We start from the raw sequence: 22,142 nt of genomic DNA, 5'->3' as shown, positions 1-22,142 counted from the left end.
GGGGGGGGGGTTGTTCGGTTGATTGACAAGGGTGGTGACCAATGGTAGGGCGCCATTTCTTGTGCGTGGTGCCCCGTAGTGACGTCTTCTCTATGACCAAATGGATCATTCCTCTAATTTCCTGTGATTCTTTGGGATAGCATTAGGCGCTCTGCATTAATTAGCTCTCTATTTGTTTGTTCTGCTGCTTTAATGGGTTACCTGTTATATTAGGAAAGCTGGAGAAAGCGAAATACGGACAAATACATTTAGCTGAATCATTTAATTTTAGGACCTAATTTTGGCCTGGAAAAGATTGAAACACAAAAAATAAAAAAGTGCACCTTAATAAATTATATTTCCGCGTTTAATATAGCATACCTCATCAGTTATTTAGGCTATTTGCACTCTTTGCAATACACTGAGCGTGATAAATGCTTTGAAACTTTAAATATTTATAAGAATATCATTAACTTATTAACAAATTTATTAAAACTCTGAATATTTTTCATTATCATTATTGTTTCTTTATATTAGAATTGGATAATGGATATTTCATATATGATTATAAATATGTGATATTCATTGCAGTATTACTCCATTCTGAACTGTTTTTCTTTTTCAAACATGCACGTGAATCTAAGGTGTCGATGAGAAATATTACAATAGATCCACAAGGATTCCATGAGCAGAGTTGAGTCTACCTTAAAAAGTTTCTGGGCGTCACTAACTTCGTAGTCCTTATGAGAACAGTCGAGCTAACAGTGAGTGGTTTTTGTGGACACACTTCATGTAACTGGAAATAGGAATGTCACATTCATTTTCGTATATCTTTCATAGATTCAGACTCCAAGCAGTTTGTTTCTTCATGCAAATGAGAGTGGTTTAATTTCTGCACACGTGAGTTTGCTTATTATTATTATTTTTCATAAACGTTGGCAGATATGCATCTTATAGCCTAGTGTTTTGTTGTTGTTGTTGTTGTTTGTTTGTTTGCTTTTTTATTTATTTTTTATGAGAGCATTATTTCTTTTTTCTTTTTTCTTTTTTTTTAGGCTATAACTAATACTCAAAACAATGAGCATGAACACTATAAATGAGCAAAATGATGTCTGTCAATCAACAGGTTACATGCGATCAGCCCAGATTTAGCTAGAGGTCATTGCACTTTGTCTAACAGGTGCTCATGGTAGCCTACTGCGAACTGAACAGGAGTTGCACTTTACTGCTGAATAACGGGACACTGATCATTGGATGTGATTGGTTATTTCCTCATATGTTTTATGCTTTCAATTGGAAATGCCATCGGAAAGCTATTGTGAAGTAGCTGCTTCATATAATTGTTATATAAGACCTAGGTATTATAAAATAACTATTTGACTGTGAACAGTCTTGTGTTAATCCCTTGCAGATTAATCGCTATGGCAAATCGTTTTACAGACAAAAACCGCTTTGTCCTGCAGGCTGCAATTCTCCTACTTTCATATTATTCCACTGTTATTTTGCACGTGTTTAAAGATGTTCTGCACATGGCACGAGCTATTTTTAGAGCGTGCATCATTGTAATGTTCAATAACTGTTTACGAGAACGTTATTTCTTGTAAAATAAAGACCAAGATTTAAACTGCTAAAGCAAAGTTGAATGATTCAGAGAATTATTTACCTTTAATAATGTTCTTTATTATTATTATTATTATTATTATTATTGATATACAGCAAAATGTATGCACATACAGTCTGTAAGCACAGTTATTCCAAAAGAAATGCTCTCAGATTATGTCTGTTGCATGTGTTGCACTTTAAAGTATAGCTTTACTTTTGAACCGAATTGGTATGACTAATCTTTAAATTCCCTTTTGAACTGACTTGATTGCTGTGGCTCATGGAAACAAAAAACAAAATGCACTGGGCAGAACCTCTTGGCAAACAATTTCAAAATACTTAGACACTGCCTGTAACACATAAGTTATATATGAATATATTTAATCACATATGATCACATGGGAGTTTCTTAAAGGAAAACCTAAAAACGAAAACTCTCTCATTATTTACTCACCGTCATGCCATCCCAGATGTGTATGACTTTCAAAGCAAAGCTTTTTAGAAGAATATTTCAGCTCTGTAGGTCCATACAATATTTACCAGAACTTTGAAGGTCCAAAAAGCATATAAAGGTAGCATAAAAGTAATCCAAACAACTCTGCGTCTTCTGAAGCGATATGATAGTTGTTGGTGAGAAACAGATCAATATTTAAGTCCTTTTTGACTGCAAATGTCCACTTTCACATTCTTCTGCTTTTGATTTTTGGCAATTCGCATTCTGATAACAAAGGACTTAAATATTTATTTGTTTCTCACCCACACCTATCATATCGCTTTAGAAGACATGGATTAAACCACTAGAGTCGTATGCATGACTTTTATGCTGCCTTTATGTCCATTTTAGAGCTTCAAAGTTCTGAACTCCATTCACTGGCATTGTATTGACTTACAGACCTGCAAAATTCTTCTAAAAATCTTAATTTGTGTTCAGCAGAAGAAAGAAAGTCATACACATCAGGGATGGCATGAGGGTGAGTAAATGAGGGATGGCATTTTTGGGTGAACTATCCCTTTAAGCAGCAGAAACAGGTTTGATTACTTCGTCCGTCATGATTGCAGCATAAGTCATGTGATTTAAAAAACACATAGCCCTGCAAACTGCACAAAAACAGTCAGCTGTCCTAATATCCATGCAAATCTTTATACAAGACCACTTTGGAGATATGGCCTAAAAGTTAAATTTCATCTGTCTGATATCCATAAGGACAGGGAATTTATATCCTAATGCTCATACTATTGCTGATCATCACCCCATATACATGTACTGATGATAAAAATTTTAATATGTATGTATATTGTTCTACCAGAGGCCTAGCCATGGCAAGTGAGGCCAGAGATCCTTTACTGTTGGAAGAGCCTATACTCATTCTGGAGAATGGGGAGGTGTACAGGAACCCAACTGAAGTTAAGATGAGTCAGATAGTCCTGCCTTGCCATGCCAACCACTGTGGAGAACTCAGCGTCGGGCAACTGCTCAAGTGGATGGACTCCACCGCCTGCCTTGCTGGTTCGTCAGGGGTACTCAAGACCATAGTGTTATAATAGAGTAGCTGCCACTCTTTTTATGAAACTATGGATTCACATTTATTTATTTTCAGTTGGGACAGGTGGCTCAAATGATCCCTGCCAATTAACTGACTTACAACCAATCCAGTGAAAGATAATTGCACAGAATTAGAAGAGTCTCTAGTGTACCTTTATGCATTTGGCAGATGCTTTTGTCCAAAGTGACTTACAAACCATTCAATGCATTTTATCAGTTAGTGTTTTGCCTGGAACACATGACCTTGGTGTTGCTACCATGCTCCATGAGTTAAGCTACAAGAACACTAATTGAGCTATAGGAAACCAATATTAATTTAACCCTTCTGTGACCCTCGGGACATGTTTGTCTTTTTCATTATATATATATATATATATATATATATATATATATATATATATATATATATATATATATATATATATATATATATATTTTTTTTTTTTTTTAATCATTTTGGTTGTGTTAATGCCAAAGGCATACATTTTGCCAAAGGTGTGTATTTTTTGGGGAATTTTGATATTTCAACCTCAGTTCCTAAAATACCTCTATAATACACTGTGTACACAAAATAGTTACACTCAGGACCTTCAGGACAAAATGTCCCAACTGAAACCCATTAAAACTGCAATATTGTATCCCAGTGCCATTAAAGCATAAAATCATGAATTCTATGATGTTATGCTTTCATTCTGGAGCCCTGGCTTCAAAATTAAACATGTTAATATTTTCCACAAGATGGCACCATTTTTCTCATGTTTAGCCTATGGAGCAAATACATGCTTTTTTCCTATTTTCTGTTTGCTGTATTATAGAGCACTGCAGGCCAATTGAATAAATTATGCAGCCAAAATTGTGTGGGTGTGTTTTGAAGGTGTATAATGAGAAAAGTGTGTGTGTGTGTGTGTGTGTGTGTAAAACAACAGTGGCATTATGTAAACAAACTGGCATTTAAAGGGTTAAAATCCTGAAAATGAATGAATATTTGGTAGTTATGATCAGGACTGATGTTGGTTAAAAAAAATTTACCCATTGAAAGTGGAAAATAATATTAATATATGATATTATTATGGCAGTTTTTGACGTGGACATTTTTGTCCTCGAAGGACCACTGAGTAACTTTTTTTTATTGACGCACAAGGGTTAAACACCCTCACAATATATGCTTGTACTACATGTCATCACACCTCACAAATGAAGGTTTCAGTCTGTACAGTTTGGATTGTAATTTCCATCCTCTTATAGTGAATAGACTGAGTAAACAGAGTAAAAGTCTGGTGAGAAAATGTAACAACATTTGGAATGATTTTAACTGATAAAAGTGAAAGCATTACAGCTGAGAATGTTGGTAAACCTTTGTCACACTGTGAAAAGCACAGATGGTCGTTGGTAACAACTCTACATGCTTACCTTAATGTTTGCTTTTCACAAATGCTAAAAGATGAACCTGTTTAAACACTTGCAATGGATGTAAACATTTGTAGATCCTCAATATTTGCTCTCGTTTACAGCTGAGAGACATGCTGGTTGCTCCTGTATCACTGCATCAGTGGATGACATTCACTTTGAAACCACCATAGGGTAAAAAATGTTCCATAAACTTACTGGAACTAGTTACTTTAAAAACAATTAAGCTGAAAGGCATAAAAAAAGTTTGGATCTGTTTCTTCAGGGTTGGACAGGTTGTCAATATTAAAGCCAAAGTCAACAGAGCCTTCACGTCCAGCATGGAGGTTTGTGGGAACATATACTATTTACCAGTATCTCAAAAATTATTTCATTATGTGAAATAATACATCTACAGATGTTATAAAGATGTAAATAATTGATTCATATTCTTTTAAAAATATGTAGGCTGTGTGTACGGATACTGCTGTATACTACAATAATTACGTATATGTCACAGTGCAAGACTGATGCTATAGGTCTTTCATCTCAGGTTGGGATTTTGGTAAGCTGTGAAGATCTTTTCAGTGACAGACAGTGGAAGGTGTGCCATGCCTTTGCCACCTTTGTGGCCCGTCGTACCGAAGCAGGAAAGGTAAAACAGAGTCAACCAATTCAGATCAATCAAAAAAGTCTTAGGTTTATACTGTACTTAAAATACGCATATTTTTTGGTCCTAATCGCATATTAGCAGTTTGCACAACCATTTTCTTCAAGTGTGTCTTCACACGTTTTTGCAACAGTGAAACTTTTCAGGTCAATGAGACAATCCGAAAGTTGTATTTGATGATTAATCCTGGATTAAGACATGGATCTTTTTAGAATTCTGATCCCACAGGATTTGTACAGGTACAGCTGAAGCAGGTGATTCCACGTACGCAGGCCGAGCAGATGGAGTACAGCCTCGCAGCCGAGCGCAGGAGGATGAGACTAATCCATGCAGAGATAATTAACGATCTCCTCAACAGCTGCTCTTCACAGACAGGTGAGCAGAGATATTGCTCACTCAATTTCTCCAGGTGTGTTTGTTTACTTCCAAGTCTTTGAAGAGAGGTCTCAGAACACTTGCCACAGATACGCAGTCATGAATCAGAAGTTGTGTTCTGATTAAAGGTGTCATTCGGTTTGTTTGGTGTCTCTTCAAGAGGATTCCGCCAACACTCATTTAAACGTATATGTGAAGCAAACCTAAACCATTCACTTACAAAGGGTCACATGGTTTGAAGTGGAGAATAAAATGAGTGGAAAATGCACTAGCTTCCTCTCTCAGCTCTGATTAGTGGTGCTCTGTCTGTTTGTCAGAGAGTGAGTGTCTGGATTACCAGGATGCAGTGCCTGCTGAGCGGACTCGGGTTGAAAGTGTCGAGCTGGTGCTTCCACCTCATGCCAATCACCAGGTCAGCACTTTTGGTGGGCAAATCATGGCCTGGATGGAGAATGTAGCCACCATCGCCGCCAGGTGTACAATCATTATTCTATCTAATCTAATGATAAAAAGTCTGTTTCTTTAAAGCTGAAGTGTGTCGTTTCTGTTTTATTAGTATCACCAAATAGAATAATAATGATTGTTTTGAAACTCTTTCCCAAATGCTCCTCCCATCTGCCATTGGTTGAACAAACAGATTGTCCCATCCCCAAACTCACGCCATTGGTTGGACTAATTGTTGCTTTGTTGGGCTGGTCGGGATGCTCAAACAATCAGAGCAATGTTTTGATAACTCTACAGTATTTTAACATTTAATGGAAATCAGCCTACAAATAGCTTACTTATAGCTGTCTCTGCATAATGAGCTGGACAGGAGAAAGTATTTTTAAAAATTTATTTTCAGGAAAATCATAACTGGTACCTTGAAAAAGGCTGGTAGGCAGAAACGTCGGTTAATAAATAAGCTTACATTTTGAGTTATGCAGCTATCTTTTTTCTGTATATATTTATGCCATAACTTGCACTTCAAAATTAATGGTGTGCGTTTGTTTTAGTGTCTTTAAGAAAAATAAAAAATGATTTTAACTTTGAAAAATTACTAACTTCATATTTAATTAGTTCCATTCCATAGGCCAAATGCCTTAGTGTGAGTCTATTCTATTCCACTGGACTCTTGGTAAAAAAAACTAAGAAGGATTAACACTAAATACCAACCGTGAGGTAATTACACTTTGTACTCAGAAATACAATATGACTCATTATTTTTCTCTTGTTGCTTTTTCTTCTAGTCGTTTGTGTAATGCTCACCCAACTTTACGGTCTATAGACATGTTCCACTTTCGTGGGCCCTCCCATATTGGAGACAGACTGGTGTTGAAGGCCATCGTAAACAATGCCTTTAAGAAAAGGTACCCCCTATAAAGAAAGATCATTGGACAACTGGGATAATTTTTATGTCAGATATTATTGCAGTGAGAAGGTGCAAAGCTAGGTTTTAGGAATTTGTGACAGTCTGTGAATAAAGGGAAGGACGATTTGTCCTTGAAAGTTTGTCAACTGTTAAGTTGTGTGTGTTATACCAGTATGGAGGTGGGAGTGTGTGCTGAGGCCTATCAGGGTGGAGAGCCACTGCGACACATCAACACCGCCTTCATGACCTTTGAGGTACTGGACAATGACAGGAAGCCACGCTCGTTGCCAAGGATACGACCTGAGCCTGTGGTGAGTGCTGTAACATTCTTGGAATCCTTCGCATAGCGGAAGAGTTTGACTTCTTGACAAGGGAGATTGTTGGCTTGCTTTAAGAGAGTGAAACAGATTGAATGAAAGAACTGAAGTTACTGCTTGGCAAAACTAAGAAAGCGTTCCACAAGTACAAAACATGGAGTTCTTAAAACTGTATTTCATCAGTTGGATTAAAAGTCATCCTCTCGTCTAACCCCTCATCTTGTCTTTTTAGGATGGTAAGAGGCGCTACCAAGAAGCCATAGCCAGAAAGAAAATTCGCCTTGACAGGTGTGTTTAAAGCTGTAATGTATATTATAACAAGTTATGTCATATTCATTCTTAGTAGAACATGACATCATAAGCCTATTAATATGCTCTGGCTGTATGTCAAATCCAAAATTAACTTTAAAACTATTACAATTTCTGCATGGCTGACAAGTATGGGTCATGATGTGAGCATGCTCTCCATACTATATATAGGAAGTATATCATCTCCTGCAAGCAAAGTGAGGTTCCTCTCTCTGTTCCCTGGGACCCAAGTAACCAGGTATAATAACTTGCTTTGTAAGCTATAAATATACTGACCTCTTAAGAATGTACTATCTGGTTGTATTGAGACTTTTCCATTTGGCCATATCTTTACCACAGATGTACCTCAGTTACAATAATGTTTCAGCACTGAAGATGTTGGCTGCCCGTACTAACTGGGTCTTAACCTCAGAGAAAAACAAGGTAGATGAGCTGCGTAAACTTCAGTTGAAGTCAAATGGATGACATAGTCTTTTTGAAGTTACATGCCTTATAAAACAAAAAGAGCAGTAAAAAGTGCTGCAGAAGCTTGCAGAAATGTATGAGCTGAAACTTTGTGCCCAGGTCCGTTTATACACATTGGAGGAGAACCAGATGTTGTGCTTTAAGGTGGAGACCCATGTGGCCATGGCAGCAGAGCACGTGTTTCTGTTACTGTCTGATCTGAAACGGAGGAAGGAATGGGACCACCACTACCAGTATGTCAAATGCATCATACTGTAATCTGTGGCAAAAACAAGAAAGTATAGAATTATGAGTTTGAGGAAATTCTTACAGAAAATGGTTCACTAATACAACACCATATTTGAATTAGATATAACTGAGCTGTTCAGGGTATAGTCCAAAAACCCATAAGACAAATTAGCATTTTCGAGCCATGGATTCCCTCAGGAATTTCCCATGGGATTTATAATGGTAGTTTTATATTTATTATTAAAATAAGGTTAAAATTACTTGAAAATACTTTTACGTTTTGTTCTAGAACATAAATTACACACAGTCATACCTCAAATGTCGTGTCAAAAGTTTACATAAGTTATGTGGTATCGTTTGAAAGCTTAGAATCGGAACTTTTGCATTTATGTTACATAAAATAACAAAATAAGGCCTGAGAACAACCATGTCGCAAATAAGTGCCACCTAGAGGTAATGTGGTAGAAATATTAATATGAATATAAAGGTCTTTCAAATAGCACGTAAATAGATAAATCATATATCAAATGAAAGCTCTCATTCTCAAAACTGTACAGTTTATGTTGTCCTAATACCACAGTTTGAAAGATTTTCAAAAGAAACATGATTTCTGTAAGACAATCACACAAAAATACAAATGTATTTTTTATGTGCCGATCACTGCTGCTGTAAGCTCCAAATAGCTAAAAACTTTAGATCTGCTCTAACCAGTTTTCTACTAAATTAGACATTTTTTTACTTGTCTGTGAGCTTGCTTGTGTGAATAATTCCAATGTTATACAGTATCTTAGATGTCCAGAACAAAATATGTGGTCCAGCAGGAAAAGTATACTAAACAAATCATTGGTAATGACCATTGATGATAAAATGTTATATTTTAGGGGAGGATCTCAGCTTTCTAATGACACCTAATAACAATAAATTGAGCTTCTAGTCCACTCAGAGGCCGAGATATTCGAAGGAACATGGGAATGGCGCATGTACTGAAAATTAGATTGAATGTCTATGGACAAGCACATCTATGAGGGCTAAAATGCGTTAGAGTGCCACCTACATTTCAGATCTGCATATTGTAATGGAAGGTGATAAGAGGAAAAATTATATTTTCTAGTACTTGCTGCCATCTAGTGGAATAAAATAGACTTTTTAGAGGGGGATAGAGTGAACAGAACCATAAACTACACGCTTACAAAGATAGGAGAACAACAAATAAAACAAAAAATTATTTATTTTTAATTTGTATTCATCATAAGATTGTAAACATTATTTATGAATAATTGAAGTATTTATTTATTATTTGAGGTGTTTTCTGAAAAAGGAGACCAATTTTGGGCAATTAGTATGTGTACATTGCAGGCAGCAGCCCAAAAATGCCCCAGAGTTGAAGAGGTTAAGGAGCATGAGCATGCAAGCTGCTTTACGTCCTTCCGGGTTTGCCTGCAAATTGACATCATGGCTGAACAGCTCTATTGTTTGTCTTCTTTTATCATGGGAATACCCTTCTGCAAATACCAGCTTAGACCAGCATCAGTTTCCATGCTGGTCTAGGCTGGTTTGGTGCTGGCCTACTTTTTGAATCAACATAGCCAAGATATTAACCATCAAAACCAAGTTGGTCAAACTGGTCGACCAGCATGGTCTTTCTGATAAAGCTGGTTGACCAAGGAAGTCTTTCTGGTTAAGCTAGTTAAAAATCCTGGTGCGGAATCCAGTACACCAGCAGCTCTTGCTTGGAACCATCATCAAAACACAACATATGCTGAAGACCAACAGTGCTGGCCTGCGTTTCCCAAAAGCATTGCAAGCTTAAACTGATCATAAAGACCATTGGCGCCAATGATTTCTACGATCTACTTAGGCTTACGATGCTTTTGGGAAATGCTGTCCTGGTCTACTCAGCAGGGTAGAGTCCTGTTTGTTTGTTTTTTGTTTTTGTTTAACCTGTTTGTTTAACACTTTTCTCAAATATGGTAATGCAGAGAGTGTGAAGTGATAGCAGAGGCACATGAAGATGACACCATCTACCGAGTTGTCACTCCCTCTGTGACTAAAGGGGGCAATGTCCAGGACTTCATTCTCCTGGCGTCCAAGAGGCACCCTTGTGATTGGGGGTAAACGTCTGATTAGATGCATCAATCTGCATTTTCTTTTTAAAAGTTGCCCCTACTTTTTTTCATCTTTCCAAAGGAATAAATGGGTTAATTTCTTCTATATTTGTCCCTGTCAGTGACCCTTATTTGATTGCCCTGCGTTCTGTTACCCTTCCCGCATACCCTCCCACTGAAGACTACAACAGAGGAGAGGTTCTCTGTGCTGGGTTTAGTATCTGGGAAGAGGAAAGCGCTTTCACCAAGGTAATAAATATGCAGTAAGCCTACATACACTCATAATTTACCTAGAGACTTATACTAAATGACTGAATAAATATAACAATCATTTTTACTGAAATAATGTGCATGTACTTAGCCAATAATGGCACTTATAACTGATGTTTCGAAAATGCATATACTACCTGGTTCTGCTGTGTAGGTGTTAAGATATTAAAGGTTAAGAGCATCTGGCTTACATGCTTATGTATGCATTTTTCTCAGATTTCTTACTACAACCAGGCGACTCCTGGAGTGCTGCCCTATATCTCAACTGACATCGCTGGGCTTTCATCCAGCTTCTACCGCACATTTGCCTCCTGTAGCACTTTCCTCGAGGAGAATAAAGCAAGCCTGGCTTCCCTGCCCACCTCTGCCCTAGGAGAGAACTCTGGGTAAATGGTGTTTTGGATGAAGTTGACATTCTCAGCTCTTTTGAAATCAAAACAGTTTCTTTAAGAAAGGTTAGGGTCAAGATTTTGCTAAGAGAGACTCAACATCAACGAGGATACCCTTTAGTAGAACTGGGATAGCACAGACGTTTCTGTTTAATTTCGATAAAAGATTTTAAAAGATACAATGAATTGTAGGTACATAAAACTTTGTGATGGTATCAATTCAGAAAAGGCCTTGTCTGTTCAGGAGTTTTTTCTCCTGCTAAAATACCAGATGTATCAAAATATATAGAAACTTATTTTGAAATGTAGCCATGATGAGCATTATTATTATTAACAAAAAGGAGATCATAATTCTCTTTTTTTTTTAAAGAATTTTTACCTTCTTGTGTAGAAGCTAGAACTCAGGGTTATGTGCAATAATGTAAAACCCTCTATAGATCTCAGTGCCAGGAGAGTAAGCTAGTAAATTACTCAATTACCTTAGTTCTCACAATAAAACGAATAAACTTCAAATAGGCAGTAAGATCAATATGTGGGTCTTCCTGTGATATGCACAGACAAATTTGCATAGATTTTTTTGTGATAGAGGTTACATATCTGCCTCTTTCTGTCAACAATGTACTGAATTTCACACTGCGGAACTATGTTGGCCAGAACATTGTTTTCATTCTGAAAATCTGGATGAAGACATGGCACAATTGTTTGATTGTTTGTAAATCCTATTACATGTAGTAAGTTTGTGCAGCATATCTTTATTTATTCTCAAAAACAATTACATTAGAAATTTCCTATTATGAATGTTGACAATAAACACAGTAAAAATGTAAGGTCCTTGGTTTGCACTGATCTGTACCATATTTATGTCATCTATTGTGGTGATAGACCGATATATTGGCCAGGCCGATTAATCAGCCAATATTTGGCCATTTTGGCCTGTGTTTGCGTGGCCAAGTGTTAACCTTTTGTCAGTTCCAAAATCTACATGTAGATTTGTCAATGGATATTCAACACTTTCTGTTTTCAAGATTTTTTTCTTTTCAAGTTTATGCAAATTTGAGTAAATATTGCATAAAATAATTGGTTCACTTTAGAAATTTTGTGTAAATCTGATTTGTTTTGTTAAATTGTATTATGTTTATCAGCATTTATATTGGCCATCAGCAATCCTGTTCTTTAGATATCGGCATCGGCTATTCAAAAACCCATATCGGTCAACCACTAATCTACTGTCCTGCTTGAAATCCGGCGTTCTGTTAATCTTTCTTCAGTGCTTACTTAAGGAATATAGTGACTCAGTTAATGTGGAATTTTAATAAAAAAAATTCTTGGTAGTTTTAATACTATTTACACTGACTTGTGCAGGATGGAGGGGGTGGGTTGTGTTTCAGGGAGTATTTTTTATTTATTTATTTAATAAACAATTAGCATTCATTTTTCTTGAAATATCAAAATTGGTATCAAGAACCGTCAAATTGAATTAGTATTGTGACAACACTACTTACAATGTATATTTTTATTGTGCATGGTTAATCTTACTATGATAACATTATTAAAAAAGTAGATCTCTTGCCATAGAAGCGTGACCACACTTAATGTAATTTTTTGTACATTTACTTAGTAACCACCATCACAGGAAGCACAAACAGGTTCTTATAGTGGCAAAAAGCAAATGTCATGTTCCAACATATTGAGCGTTTAATCGAAAATTCCTATCCTCACTGAAATTTCTCTCCATGTATTCCGTGACTTGCCATGCTTGATCGCTTAACCATGACCCATTCTTCCCTCTATTGCTGGTTTCCACTTTTCCATGTGTTATATCTAAGAACAGCCCTGGCTAATGAGTTGTGCTGTCTGGTGAAGTTGAAAACCATCTCTTGCTCCTGGATCCTCTGCCTCTTTTCTTCAACAAACTGGGCATGTTTCTGACGTGCCTGCTGGATGTCCTGGTCCTGCTTGGCTCTCTGTAGACTGAGAGTTTTCTCCATATCTGCCCGTTCACGTTCCTGATGCAGACAAGCTTCTTTCCTTATAGCCTCCATGAAGTCATATCGATGGCCCTTGGCAACCTCACGGTCAATCTGCCGCTCAGTTACCTTTTCTGCAAGGTCCCTCTGCATTTCTGCCTTTTTAAATGCTTGATGGGCTTTTTCAATTACTTTGAAGGGGGTAAGACTGAAGCCATCATGACAACGACCAATCATATGCTTTCTTGAAGTAATGGCAGGTGAGTGAGGCTGAGAAAGGGGGTGTGGACCAGGCTTCTGGTTGTGGAAATGGCTGATGGCCTCACGGATGTCCTGTCCACCAGCTTTACGGGACAATAACATGTCTCTCAACGGCTCAGTCTGGTGGAATGACACCTTCAGCCCCAAAACACGAAAGGTTCCTTCCTCAACTTCTTCATCACAGAGATCACCAGTAGCTTTGTCATAAAGACATACAATACAGAGGCTCTCAATGTATAAAATAATTGTCTTTTAAAGTTATATATTAACTAAGTCACTTTACTGTTAATTGTACCTGAGTCAAATATTTTCAGTTCAACTTCAGATATTAGACTTTCAGATACCAGACTCTGCTGAGGGGTGTTATATGGTGGATTCAGCTCTTGTTGACTGTCAAATGATTTAGCATTGATAACCTCCTGTAGAACCTGTGTGAAAATGACAAATCTATGACTTGGAAGGAGATTTTACTTTTAAATACAGTGTTGATTTGCAATGTAATATTACCTCTGGGTGGCCAGTTTGTATCAGCTTATTTAAGTTCACATGAAGTCTTTTGATCTCTACATCTCTCTCACCCCATAACTCTGTCTGAGAAACACATTACATAAACAAAAACAATGCAAAAATGCATAAGAAAGAAAAACTTTGGCAAATTAGAATTCTGTAAACACTATACACAATGTGTCTTTAAAGGGATAGTTCACCCAAAAATAAAAATCCCATCATTTACTCACCCTCATGCCATCCCACATGTGTATGACTTTTTGTTTTCTAGTGAACACAAAGCTTTTTAGAAGAATATTTCAGCTCTGTAGGTCCTTACAATGCAAGTGAATGGTGACTAGACCTTTCAAGCTCCAAAATGCATATAAAGGCAGCATAAAAGTAATACATATGACTCAAGTGGTTAAATCTATGTGATCAGAAGTGAGATGATAGGTGTGGGTGAGAAACAGATCAGTATTTAAGTCATTTTTAAAATATTTTTTTATTTATTTTTACTATAAATCTGCACTTTCACTGTTACATTCTTAAAGTGAAGATTTGGAGTAAAAAAAGGATTGAAATATTCATCCATTTCTCACCCAAAGTGATTGCATCACTTTAGATGACAGATATTAAACCACTGGAGTTGTATGGATTACTTTTGTGCTGCCTTTATGTGATTTTTTGGGAGCTTGAAAGGTCTGGTCACCATTCACTTGCATTGTATGGACCTACAGAGCTGAAATATTGTTCTAAAAATCTTCATTTGTGTTCAGCAGAAGAAAGAAAGTCACACATCTGGGATGGCATGAGAGTGAGTAAATGATGAGAACATTTTCATTTTTGGGTGAACTATACCTTTAATATGCTAACATGTGCTCTTACAGAGGTCAGCTTGTGTTCAAATTAAGTTAATTTTTTAAGAATACAAAATATAAAATGGGTTTAAAAACCTTTAAATGCAACTTTTTATTGTGTCCCTAAATTAAGACTTCAGAGAGTTCGAAGTTAGACTACAGGTCTATACAGAATCCTTGGTAGACACATACCAGCACATGGTAGTCATCTGTATCCTGCTCCATGGTTTCTCGGGATTGAGACGATACCTGCTCATTTTCTGCCATTTCAGGTGGGATGGGAGTGAGCAGTTTCTCAGGCCCTGTCTGCTTCTTTGTACCACAAAGACTGACATTGCAGAATTCCTGTTAAAACCAACCTCTGGACCCATTTAACATATACATTTAATCCCTACTATATTTAAATTTAAGAAACTACTATGTTCTTTATAATAAACCAAAGAAGTACAAAGTGGTGCATAACACATGTGTGAAGATATCAAAAACACTTTATTTACCCAAGACTTTTTCTAATTAAATGGCCTCGAATCCAGCGCTGTATAATAAGTGTAGGGGAATAAATGGCCTGAATCCTGTTTATCTCAGCAATTATTTTATACACCGCTTTCATCTCTGTCTCAAATGAATCCTGAGTGAGAAGGAAACATACAAATATAACTTTTATAAAAATGTTTGCACTTGAACACAACGGCAAAGACAGACAACAAAGAAAGCCAACATAATGAGCACTAACCGACTTTGAAGATGGATACAAATTGACATGAAAGTGTTGTTTCATTGCTTTGAACTTAAAGGGAAGGTACCAGTTCTGGATTATTTCCTCATCAGAGATAACATAGTTGTCCAAGGCCTTCAGTGACCATATGTTGTTGACCACACAGTGCCTGAAGTTCTTTAAACTGATTGGAGTATCGTAGAGAGTTAATGCAGTCAAGTTTAAACAGCCAGACAAGCCCCTGATATGGTTCCAGGTTGCCATGTTGTTGTCGTGTAGATATAGCAGTTGTAATTCTTTCAGATGGCTCCAACACGAAGCATCAGGGATCTGAACAATCTGAGTAGAAGGTTTATGATTAGTCATTTCTCCTTTAATAAAGTGATCTAAATATTCAGGGGCCATACATTAAGTCAATGAATGAATGAATAAAATAACTAAATACCTGATTTCCTTTTAGATCTAACTTCACCAAACGTGTGCATTCCATCAGTGCTTCAATCCTGGTTAGAAAGTTGTCAGCCAAGAGGCAAATCCTCAGTGTCCTGCAAGACTCAATCTGATCTAGATTCTTTAGAAGCAAATTGCTCAGTGTGACCATCACAATGTCCTGGAGATCACTGGCTTTCTCACTCTCTGATGCCCAGTGGCCATGATCCAGGATCAGTGACTGAGAGCAGTTCACCAAATATGCCCAGTAGGCTCCCAGGGAATCCATTTTACTTCCTTATGAAATTCATACCTCTCGCATTTTCTGAAAGTTTTTTTTTTTTTTTTTTTTTTTTTTCATATCACAGAAACATTCTGAACACTTTTAATTGGCATAATAGTCAAATGTAAAACTGCATGATGATTATTGTAATATTAGATATACCTTATATATATTCTAATTTGCATGTCTCATAAATTAATCATTTGTTAACATTTAAACTGTTCAGCATCTCAAACGACTGCTAAATTTGTTCTTACCACGATGGTGTGTTTGGGCAACAGTTGTAATCTTTTGTTGGCTGAAAGATTCCAAGATAAAAGTTGCTATGACAACAGTTGTTGGAAAACACGCTTCTTCAAGCACTTTTTCACGACATTACTTACATCACAGAATTATAATAAAACTAATATTCAATTTACGTAAGCAGGATGAATATTTCGACTGCATAAGTTAATGACATTTATTTAGAGAGAGAGAGAGAGCGAGAAATAAAAAAGACGTAATGACGTCAGACCAAGTTTGTCACATGACTGGAACCCGGAAGTGCACATGTAAACAAATGAAGTTAAATGTACTATCTTGCAGTTTGAATGACTTTGTAAAAAATATCGATTTTAACTGAACACTGTAGCAGATGTTTCCGTACAACGGTGACATTGTTGATGCCCTTTTATAAATTAATCTTTGTCGTTGAATAAAGACTGTCAAAGTTAAAAGTAAAAAAGTTATTTCTTGCTTCTACTGAAATAGTTAGGTAGAGGTTAGACTGGTTGAACTTGCTGTTTCTCATCATGGCAGATCGCGGAAATTTTCAAGGAGAAACTTGAAAAATGCAACAAATTGAGGGTACACGTTTCTATCATGCTTTCTCTTGTTCCATTTTTACCTGTTTGCCCGGTATTACCAAGTGGTACATTAACCGAGGGCTCTAACATAGCAGATTAAAATTACACTATGGTATTACCATGGTACATGTACAAAAACATGTTGGTATTAAAAGATAGCATTAGAGTGGCACATAAGAAAGAAAACAACATCATAGCATTACCATGGTATATGTACAAAAACACATTACTGTTGGAAGATATCATTATTATATATAGCACATAAGAAAACAAAAAACAACAACATCATAGCATTACCATGGTATATGTCCAAAAACACATTACTATTGAAAGATAGCATTATTATATATAGCACATAACAAAACAAAAAAACAACAACATCATAGCATTACCATGGTATATGTCCAAAAACACATTACTATTGAAAGATAGCATTATTATATATAGCACATAACAAAACAAAAAAACAACAACATCATAGCATTACTATGGTATATGTCCAAAAACACATTACTGTTGGAAGATAGCATTATTATATACAGCACATAAGAAAACAAAAAAACAACAACATCATAGCATTACCATGGTATATGTCCAAAAACACATTACTATTGAAAGATAGCATTATTATATATAGCACATAAGAAAAACAAAACACAGTACTGCCATGGTATATGTCCTTAAACATGTTACTATTGAAAGATAGCATTATTATATATAGCACATAAGAAAAAAAACAAAAACAAAAAAAACAACAAAAAACAAAACAAAACAGCACTACCATGGTAATACAGTACAAGTTGCAAATGAAGAAGTATAAACACTGAAGGTGCATTGTACAGAATGAAGTATAAATATGTAAATATATATATATGGCCAGAGACCATAACAGTGCAAATGGCATCAAGGGGTAGAAATTATGTGCAAAGAAATGTGCAAAAAAAAAATGTGTAGTCCGAGAGGGATGTAGTGTTCAGCACCTGAGTTTAGAGTTCAGTAGGCTGACAGCTGAGGGAAAGAAACTGTTCCTGAGTCTGCTGATGCGACAGCAAAGACTCTATAGCGTCTCCCACATGGGAGAGGAGTAAACAGACCATGGTTGGGGTGAGAGGTGTCTTTGATAATGCTTCTCACCCTCCTTAGGCAGCGTTTGTGGTGAATGTCTTTGATGTAGGGTAGCTGAACACCAGTGATGTATTGGGCAGTTTTCACCACCCGCTGGAGGGCCTTCTGGTCTGAGACAGTGCAGTTGTCATACCACACTGTGATGCAGTTTGTTAAGATACTTTCAATAGTGCAGCGGTAAAAGTTCAGCAGGATGTGGGGGGACAGGTGAGCTTTCCTTAGCTTTCTAAGGAAGTAAAGGCGCTGTTGGGTCTTTTTGATCAGAGTGGAGGTGTTGTAGGTCCAGGAAAGATCCTCAGAGATATGGACACCCAGGAACTTGAGCTAGTCACACGCTCCACTTCGTCCCCATCAGTGTGTAGATAGAACACATTACTATTGAAAGATAGCATTATTATATATAGCACATAAGAAAAAAAAAACAAAAACACAGCACTGCCATGGTATATGTCCATAAACATGTTACTATTGAAATATAGCATTATTATATATAACACATAAAAAAAATAAAATAAAAAAAAACGGCAGTACCATGGTATATGTCCAAAACATTTTACTATTGAAAGATAGCATTATTATATATAGTACATAAGAAAAAAACACAGCATTACCATGGCATATGTCCAAAAAACATAGCATTATAATGGTACGTATAAACATAGGAATACTGTAGTTCTTTTTGGTGCTTTTTAGTTAGTGTTGCCTTGATATTAACTTGTATTGTTAGTGCAACTTTGTAAGTGCATAATATGCATGTGCAGCACAAGTTGTCTATGTCCCCCTCACAGGTAAAGAAGTGCAGTCCGATGAATTCTGGGATCTTGTGGTCATTACTGCAGTTGATGAGGATCAGATGTCTGCATATGAAACTCAGATCACTGAGAAACTGGAGAGGAAAGAACTGCCACTTTGCATCAATTATCATGTGTTTGCAGACCCACCAGGAAGCAAGACTGGTGACATATACAAATCCTTTTTTTTAGAATTATATTGATTTTGTGGGCACATTTTGGAATTGTTTGTAATACATCTGTTCACACAGGTAATGGGGGATCCACCTTACATTCACTGCAGTGCATTAATGATAAATATGGCTAGTCATTTTCTGGATTTAATATAATCCTCATACATGCAGGTAATAAATTCATCTATAATAATATACATAATTTCTCATTCAAGCTTTTGCAAATGATTGTAAATGAGTCAAAATAAGCAGTCAATCAGAAACCAGATTTAATGCGGAGTAGTCTTGTATCACCCTGAAAGGATTTATTTTGTGAGTGACTGACTGACTGTGTATCTCACTTATTACATGTTTACGTACCAAATAAATAAATAAATAAATGTACATTGAATATTGATTTGGACATTGAGTTGGAATTTTATTATGTGAGAAGACACAGACAACAGAGTGATATGAGAAACTTGAACCTAGTACAGCTAGGTAGGAATTTGTTTGCTTGGGGCAATAGTTTATCATTTGAGTGCAGAATGCTGTGATTGTCCAATCAGAATCAAGTTTTCCAGAGATCCGTATAATAATAAAATGAAACTTGAAATTCATAACAGTTGAATACAAGGCAAGTCTAGATAACTGCATAATGTTTCAGTTGTTTCATATTTTTTTATCTACCTATGGTAATTTATTATATATGCAGGAGGATTCAGTCAGCGTTTGCCCAATGCCAGCGCCCTGGGTAAAATATTCACAGCATTGCCCCTGGGAAACCCTTTATTTCAAATGCTGGAGCTCAAATTTGCTATATATGTGGATTTCCCCGCACACATGAAGCCAGGTGTGCTGGTTACCTGTGCTGATGACATTGAACTCTACAAGGTTCCTGACCAAGAGAACGTTGTGTTCGATAAGTCAGGTTTTACTGCTTTAGCCCAGCTCTCCTCTCTCTCCATCGGATCCACACATGGAGTTTTTGTTCTAGAACCAGCAGAGAAGCCCGGGATCTGTGACATGGAATATAGAACTTGCTCTCAATTTCTGCACAAACAAGCACAGAGAAGATGCGCAAATGCAATGCAGTATGCAAAAGGGAAGGAGAGGAGTTTGTTTACACCAACAGCACTTACTATGTTGATTATGGGACTACTAAGACACTACTGATCTTGCTAAGCAAAATCAGCCCTCTGACATGTGAAATTGATGCTTATGGGGACTTCCTTCAAGCCTTGGGGCAAGGAGCTGCTGTGGATTACACAGAAAACACAGCCAATGTCACAAAGAAGGACAGCAGCCTTGTTGAGATTCACAGAAAGATTTTCCATCGTCTCAAGGGCACAGATCTTAACGTCATCCTGCTAAACAACTCCAAGTTCTGTCATGTCGGCACCACTGAGGAATACTTGTTCCATTTCATGGCTGACCCCTGTCTCAAAGCGGAACTCAGCCTGCTCTCTGCTGCCTTCAGCATTTCTCACTTGGAGCCATCTGAGAAAACTAGAAATTGTGTAATGCACAGCATCCTGCATCCCAGTGTGACCGTATCCTAGGGAAGTGTTGTGGAATACTCCAGACTGGATGCCAAGGTTAAAGTTGGTTTTAGATCTATTATCAGTGGCTGCTGGATTGGCACAGACCTCACAGTGCCGAGTGACACTTTCATGCACTCTCTCTGTGTAAACCTGGAAAAGAAAACCAGGTTTGTGACTGTGGTTTTTGGTGTTAAAGACAATCTAAAGAAAAATGTGGCCAGCCCTGCTGATTTGAGTGCACTGAGCTTGTTTAAAGTTAGTCTAGATGACTGTGTTGGACTTTGGGGCTCGTGTCCAGGTAAGATCAGGTTTTCTGGAGACAGATCCATGTGTAGTTTGTGGAACGCCTGCATTTTCCCAGTGTGTTCAGATCTAAAGGGCTCATTCATGATGTCACTGGCAATGGTGAAGGTGCTGGATGGTGGTACCAAATTCTCTCTACCCCAAAATATCACACTCACCTCTCTTCAGGAAACTCTGCAAAACAAGAATCTGGAGGAAATGCTGAGGTTAAGGAAAGAACATTATGAAGACGTTCTCAGGGAGAAAGAAATAATTCTCTCTGAATTTGTGTAAAGTATCAGTGATTTTATCGCTTTTAGGACTGAAAACCCTAATAGCTGACTACTTGTTTGATTGAGTAAACTCGTTCCCTCAACTGAATTGAGTAATGGTGTTTCCAAAACAAATGTAATTGAGTTAAATTAACTAGGTGTTCATATAGAATTAAATTAACTATTTAGGTTAAGTTAACTAGATGCAAGTAGACTTAACTCAGATTTGCTATTTAAGTATTGTTGTTTCTACTGTTGTTAATTATTTAAATTGAATTGATTCAATTTAGATCAAACAATAGCACAGCTCAAATAAAGTCATTAAATAAATTTAATCCTCCAAAGAAATGCATATATACCTGCACTTTAACTGCACATGCACAAAGAGAATTAGTCAACAGGGTCCAGCTTGGCCAAATGGGACATCACACAAACAACTAAGCAACTGCCAATGGATTTAGGGTGTTCTGTGGATTTTATGTGGAACAGGTTTAAATTGTCGACCAGTGGACCCCTTTCACAGACTTATTATGACGCGTATTCGCCTTCTTTAACAACGTAAATGTAGCATCTGTATATTTTGATCTTCTTTTGCAAAGCTGTGAAAGTGTATCCGTTGATATGTTTTTATTTTGCTGTTGGAGCAAATGGGAAACATAAATTACATTTGCTGTTGTCTCCCATTCACCACCATTCAAGTTTATCCAACTATGATGACTTCCGCTTTGCGCACATGGACGTGTGAAATGGGTCCATGGTACTCTGAAATACCAAGTCAATAAACCTTTTTCACACTCCTGGTTTTGGAACTCAGGAGTAAACGTTTGTAGGGTAAACTTCGACAGTGGTGAATGGGAGTGAATGGGGGATAACAGCAAATATTATTTTCACTTACCCATTTGCTCCAAGAGCAAAAAAAAAAAAAAAATCCACTATTACATTTGAATGACCTTCCAGAAGAGGAAATAAATAGAGAGATCGGTGGATTAAGATAGTAAAATGGGAGAAGATGTCAAATTTACTGTCACTCTCTCAGCAGCTGTAATAGAAACCCCCTCGCAGCTGTGGTAATTCGTTTTATAAAACTAATTCCAGGGTAATACAACACAAAGCATAATGTTATAAATTTACACTCAATATT

At 36.9% G+C, this 22,142-nt stretch overlaps 2 protein-coding genes and 1 pseudogene across 3 annotated transcripts; 2 read left to right on the top strand and 1 right to left on the bottom strand.

Moving 5' to 3' along the window:
* Positions 1-136: 136 nt before the first annotated feature.
* On the top strand, positions 137-11,819 carry LOC127415289 (acyl-coenzyme A thioesterase 11-like). 2 transcript variants are annotated; one of them, XM_051653987.1, is made up of 17 exons: positions 137-743; positions 820-879; positions 2,889-3,088; positions 4,636-4,705; positions 4,797-4,857; positions 5,064-5,165; positions 5,420-5,555; positions 5,873-6,029; positions 6,785-6,904; positions 7,079-7,217; positions 7,456-7,511; positions 7,704-7,770; positions 7,872-7,955; positions 8,097-8,230; positions 10,205-10,336; positions 10,453-10,579; positions 10,817-11,819. In XM_051653987.1, exons 3-17 carry the CDS (start codon positions 2,899-2,901, stop codon positions 10,988-10,990), a joined length of 1,749 nt encoding a protein of 582 aa, XP_051509947.1. In that variant the 5' UTR covers positions 137-743; positions 820-879; positions 2,889-2,898; the 3' UTR covers positions 10,991-11,819. The 2 variants fall into 2 exon arrangements, with proteins under 2 accessions (XP_051509947.1, XP_051509946.1); XM_051653986.1 differs by having other exon boundaries at positions 713-879.
* Positions 11,820-11,955: 136 nt separating this feature from the next.
* Positions 11,956-16,314, bottom strand: LOC127415290 (leucine-rich repeat and IQ domain-containing protein 3-like). The gene is made up of 8 exons (XM_051653988.1): positions 16,248-16,314; positions 15,724-16,032; positions 15,297-15,617; positions 15,061-15,191; positions 14,756-14,891; positions 13,725-13,808; positions 13,562-13,645; positions 11,956-13,445 (listed from the first exon to the last, which is right to left on the bottom strand). The coding sequence occupies exons 2-8, from the start codon at positions 15,994-15,996 to the stop codon at positions 12,777-12,779; spliced, it is 1,698 nt and encodes a 565-aa protein (XP_051509948.1). The 5' UTR covers positions 15,997-16,032; positions 16,248-16,314; the 3' UTR covers positions 11,956-12,776.
* A 417-nt stretch (positions 16,315-16,731) lies between these two features.
* Positions 16,732-21,023, top strand: LOC127415367 (fucose-1-phosphate guanylyltransferase-like; annotated as a pseudogene).
* Positions 21,024-22,142: the final 1,119 nt, after the last annotated feature.

The sequence above is a fragment of the Myxocyprinus asiaticus genome, chromosome 24 (genome assembly GCF_019703515.2).
Source record: "Myxocyprinus asiaticus isolate MX2 ecotype Aquarium Trade chromosome 24, UBuf_Myxa_2, whole genome shotgun sequence".
NCBI classification, from domain to species: domain Eukaryota; kingdom Metazoa; phylum Chordata; class Actinopteri; order Cypriniformes; family Catostomidae; genus Myxocyprinus; species Myxocyprinus asiaticus.
Note: the sequence above shows the minus strand (reverse complement) of the source record. Positions and strands in the feature narration are given on the sequence as shown.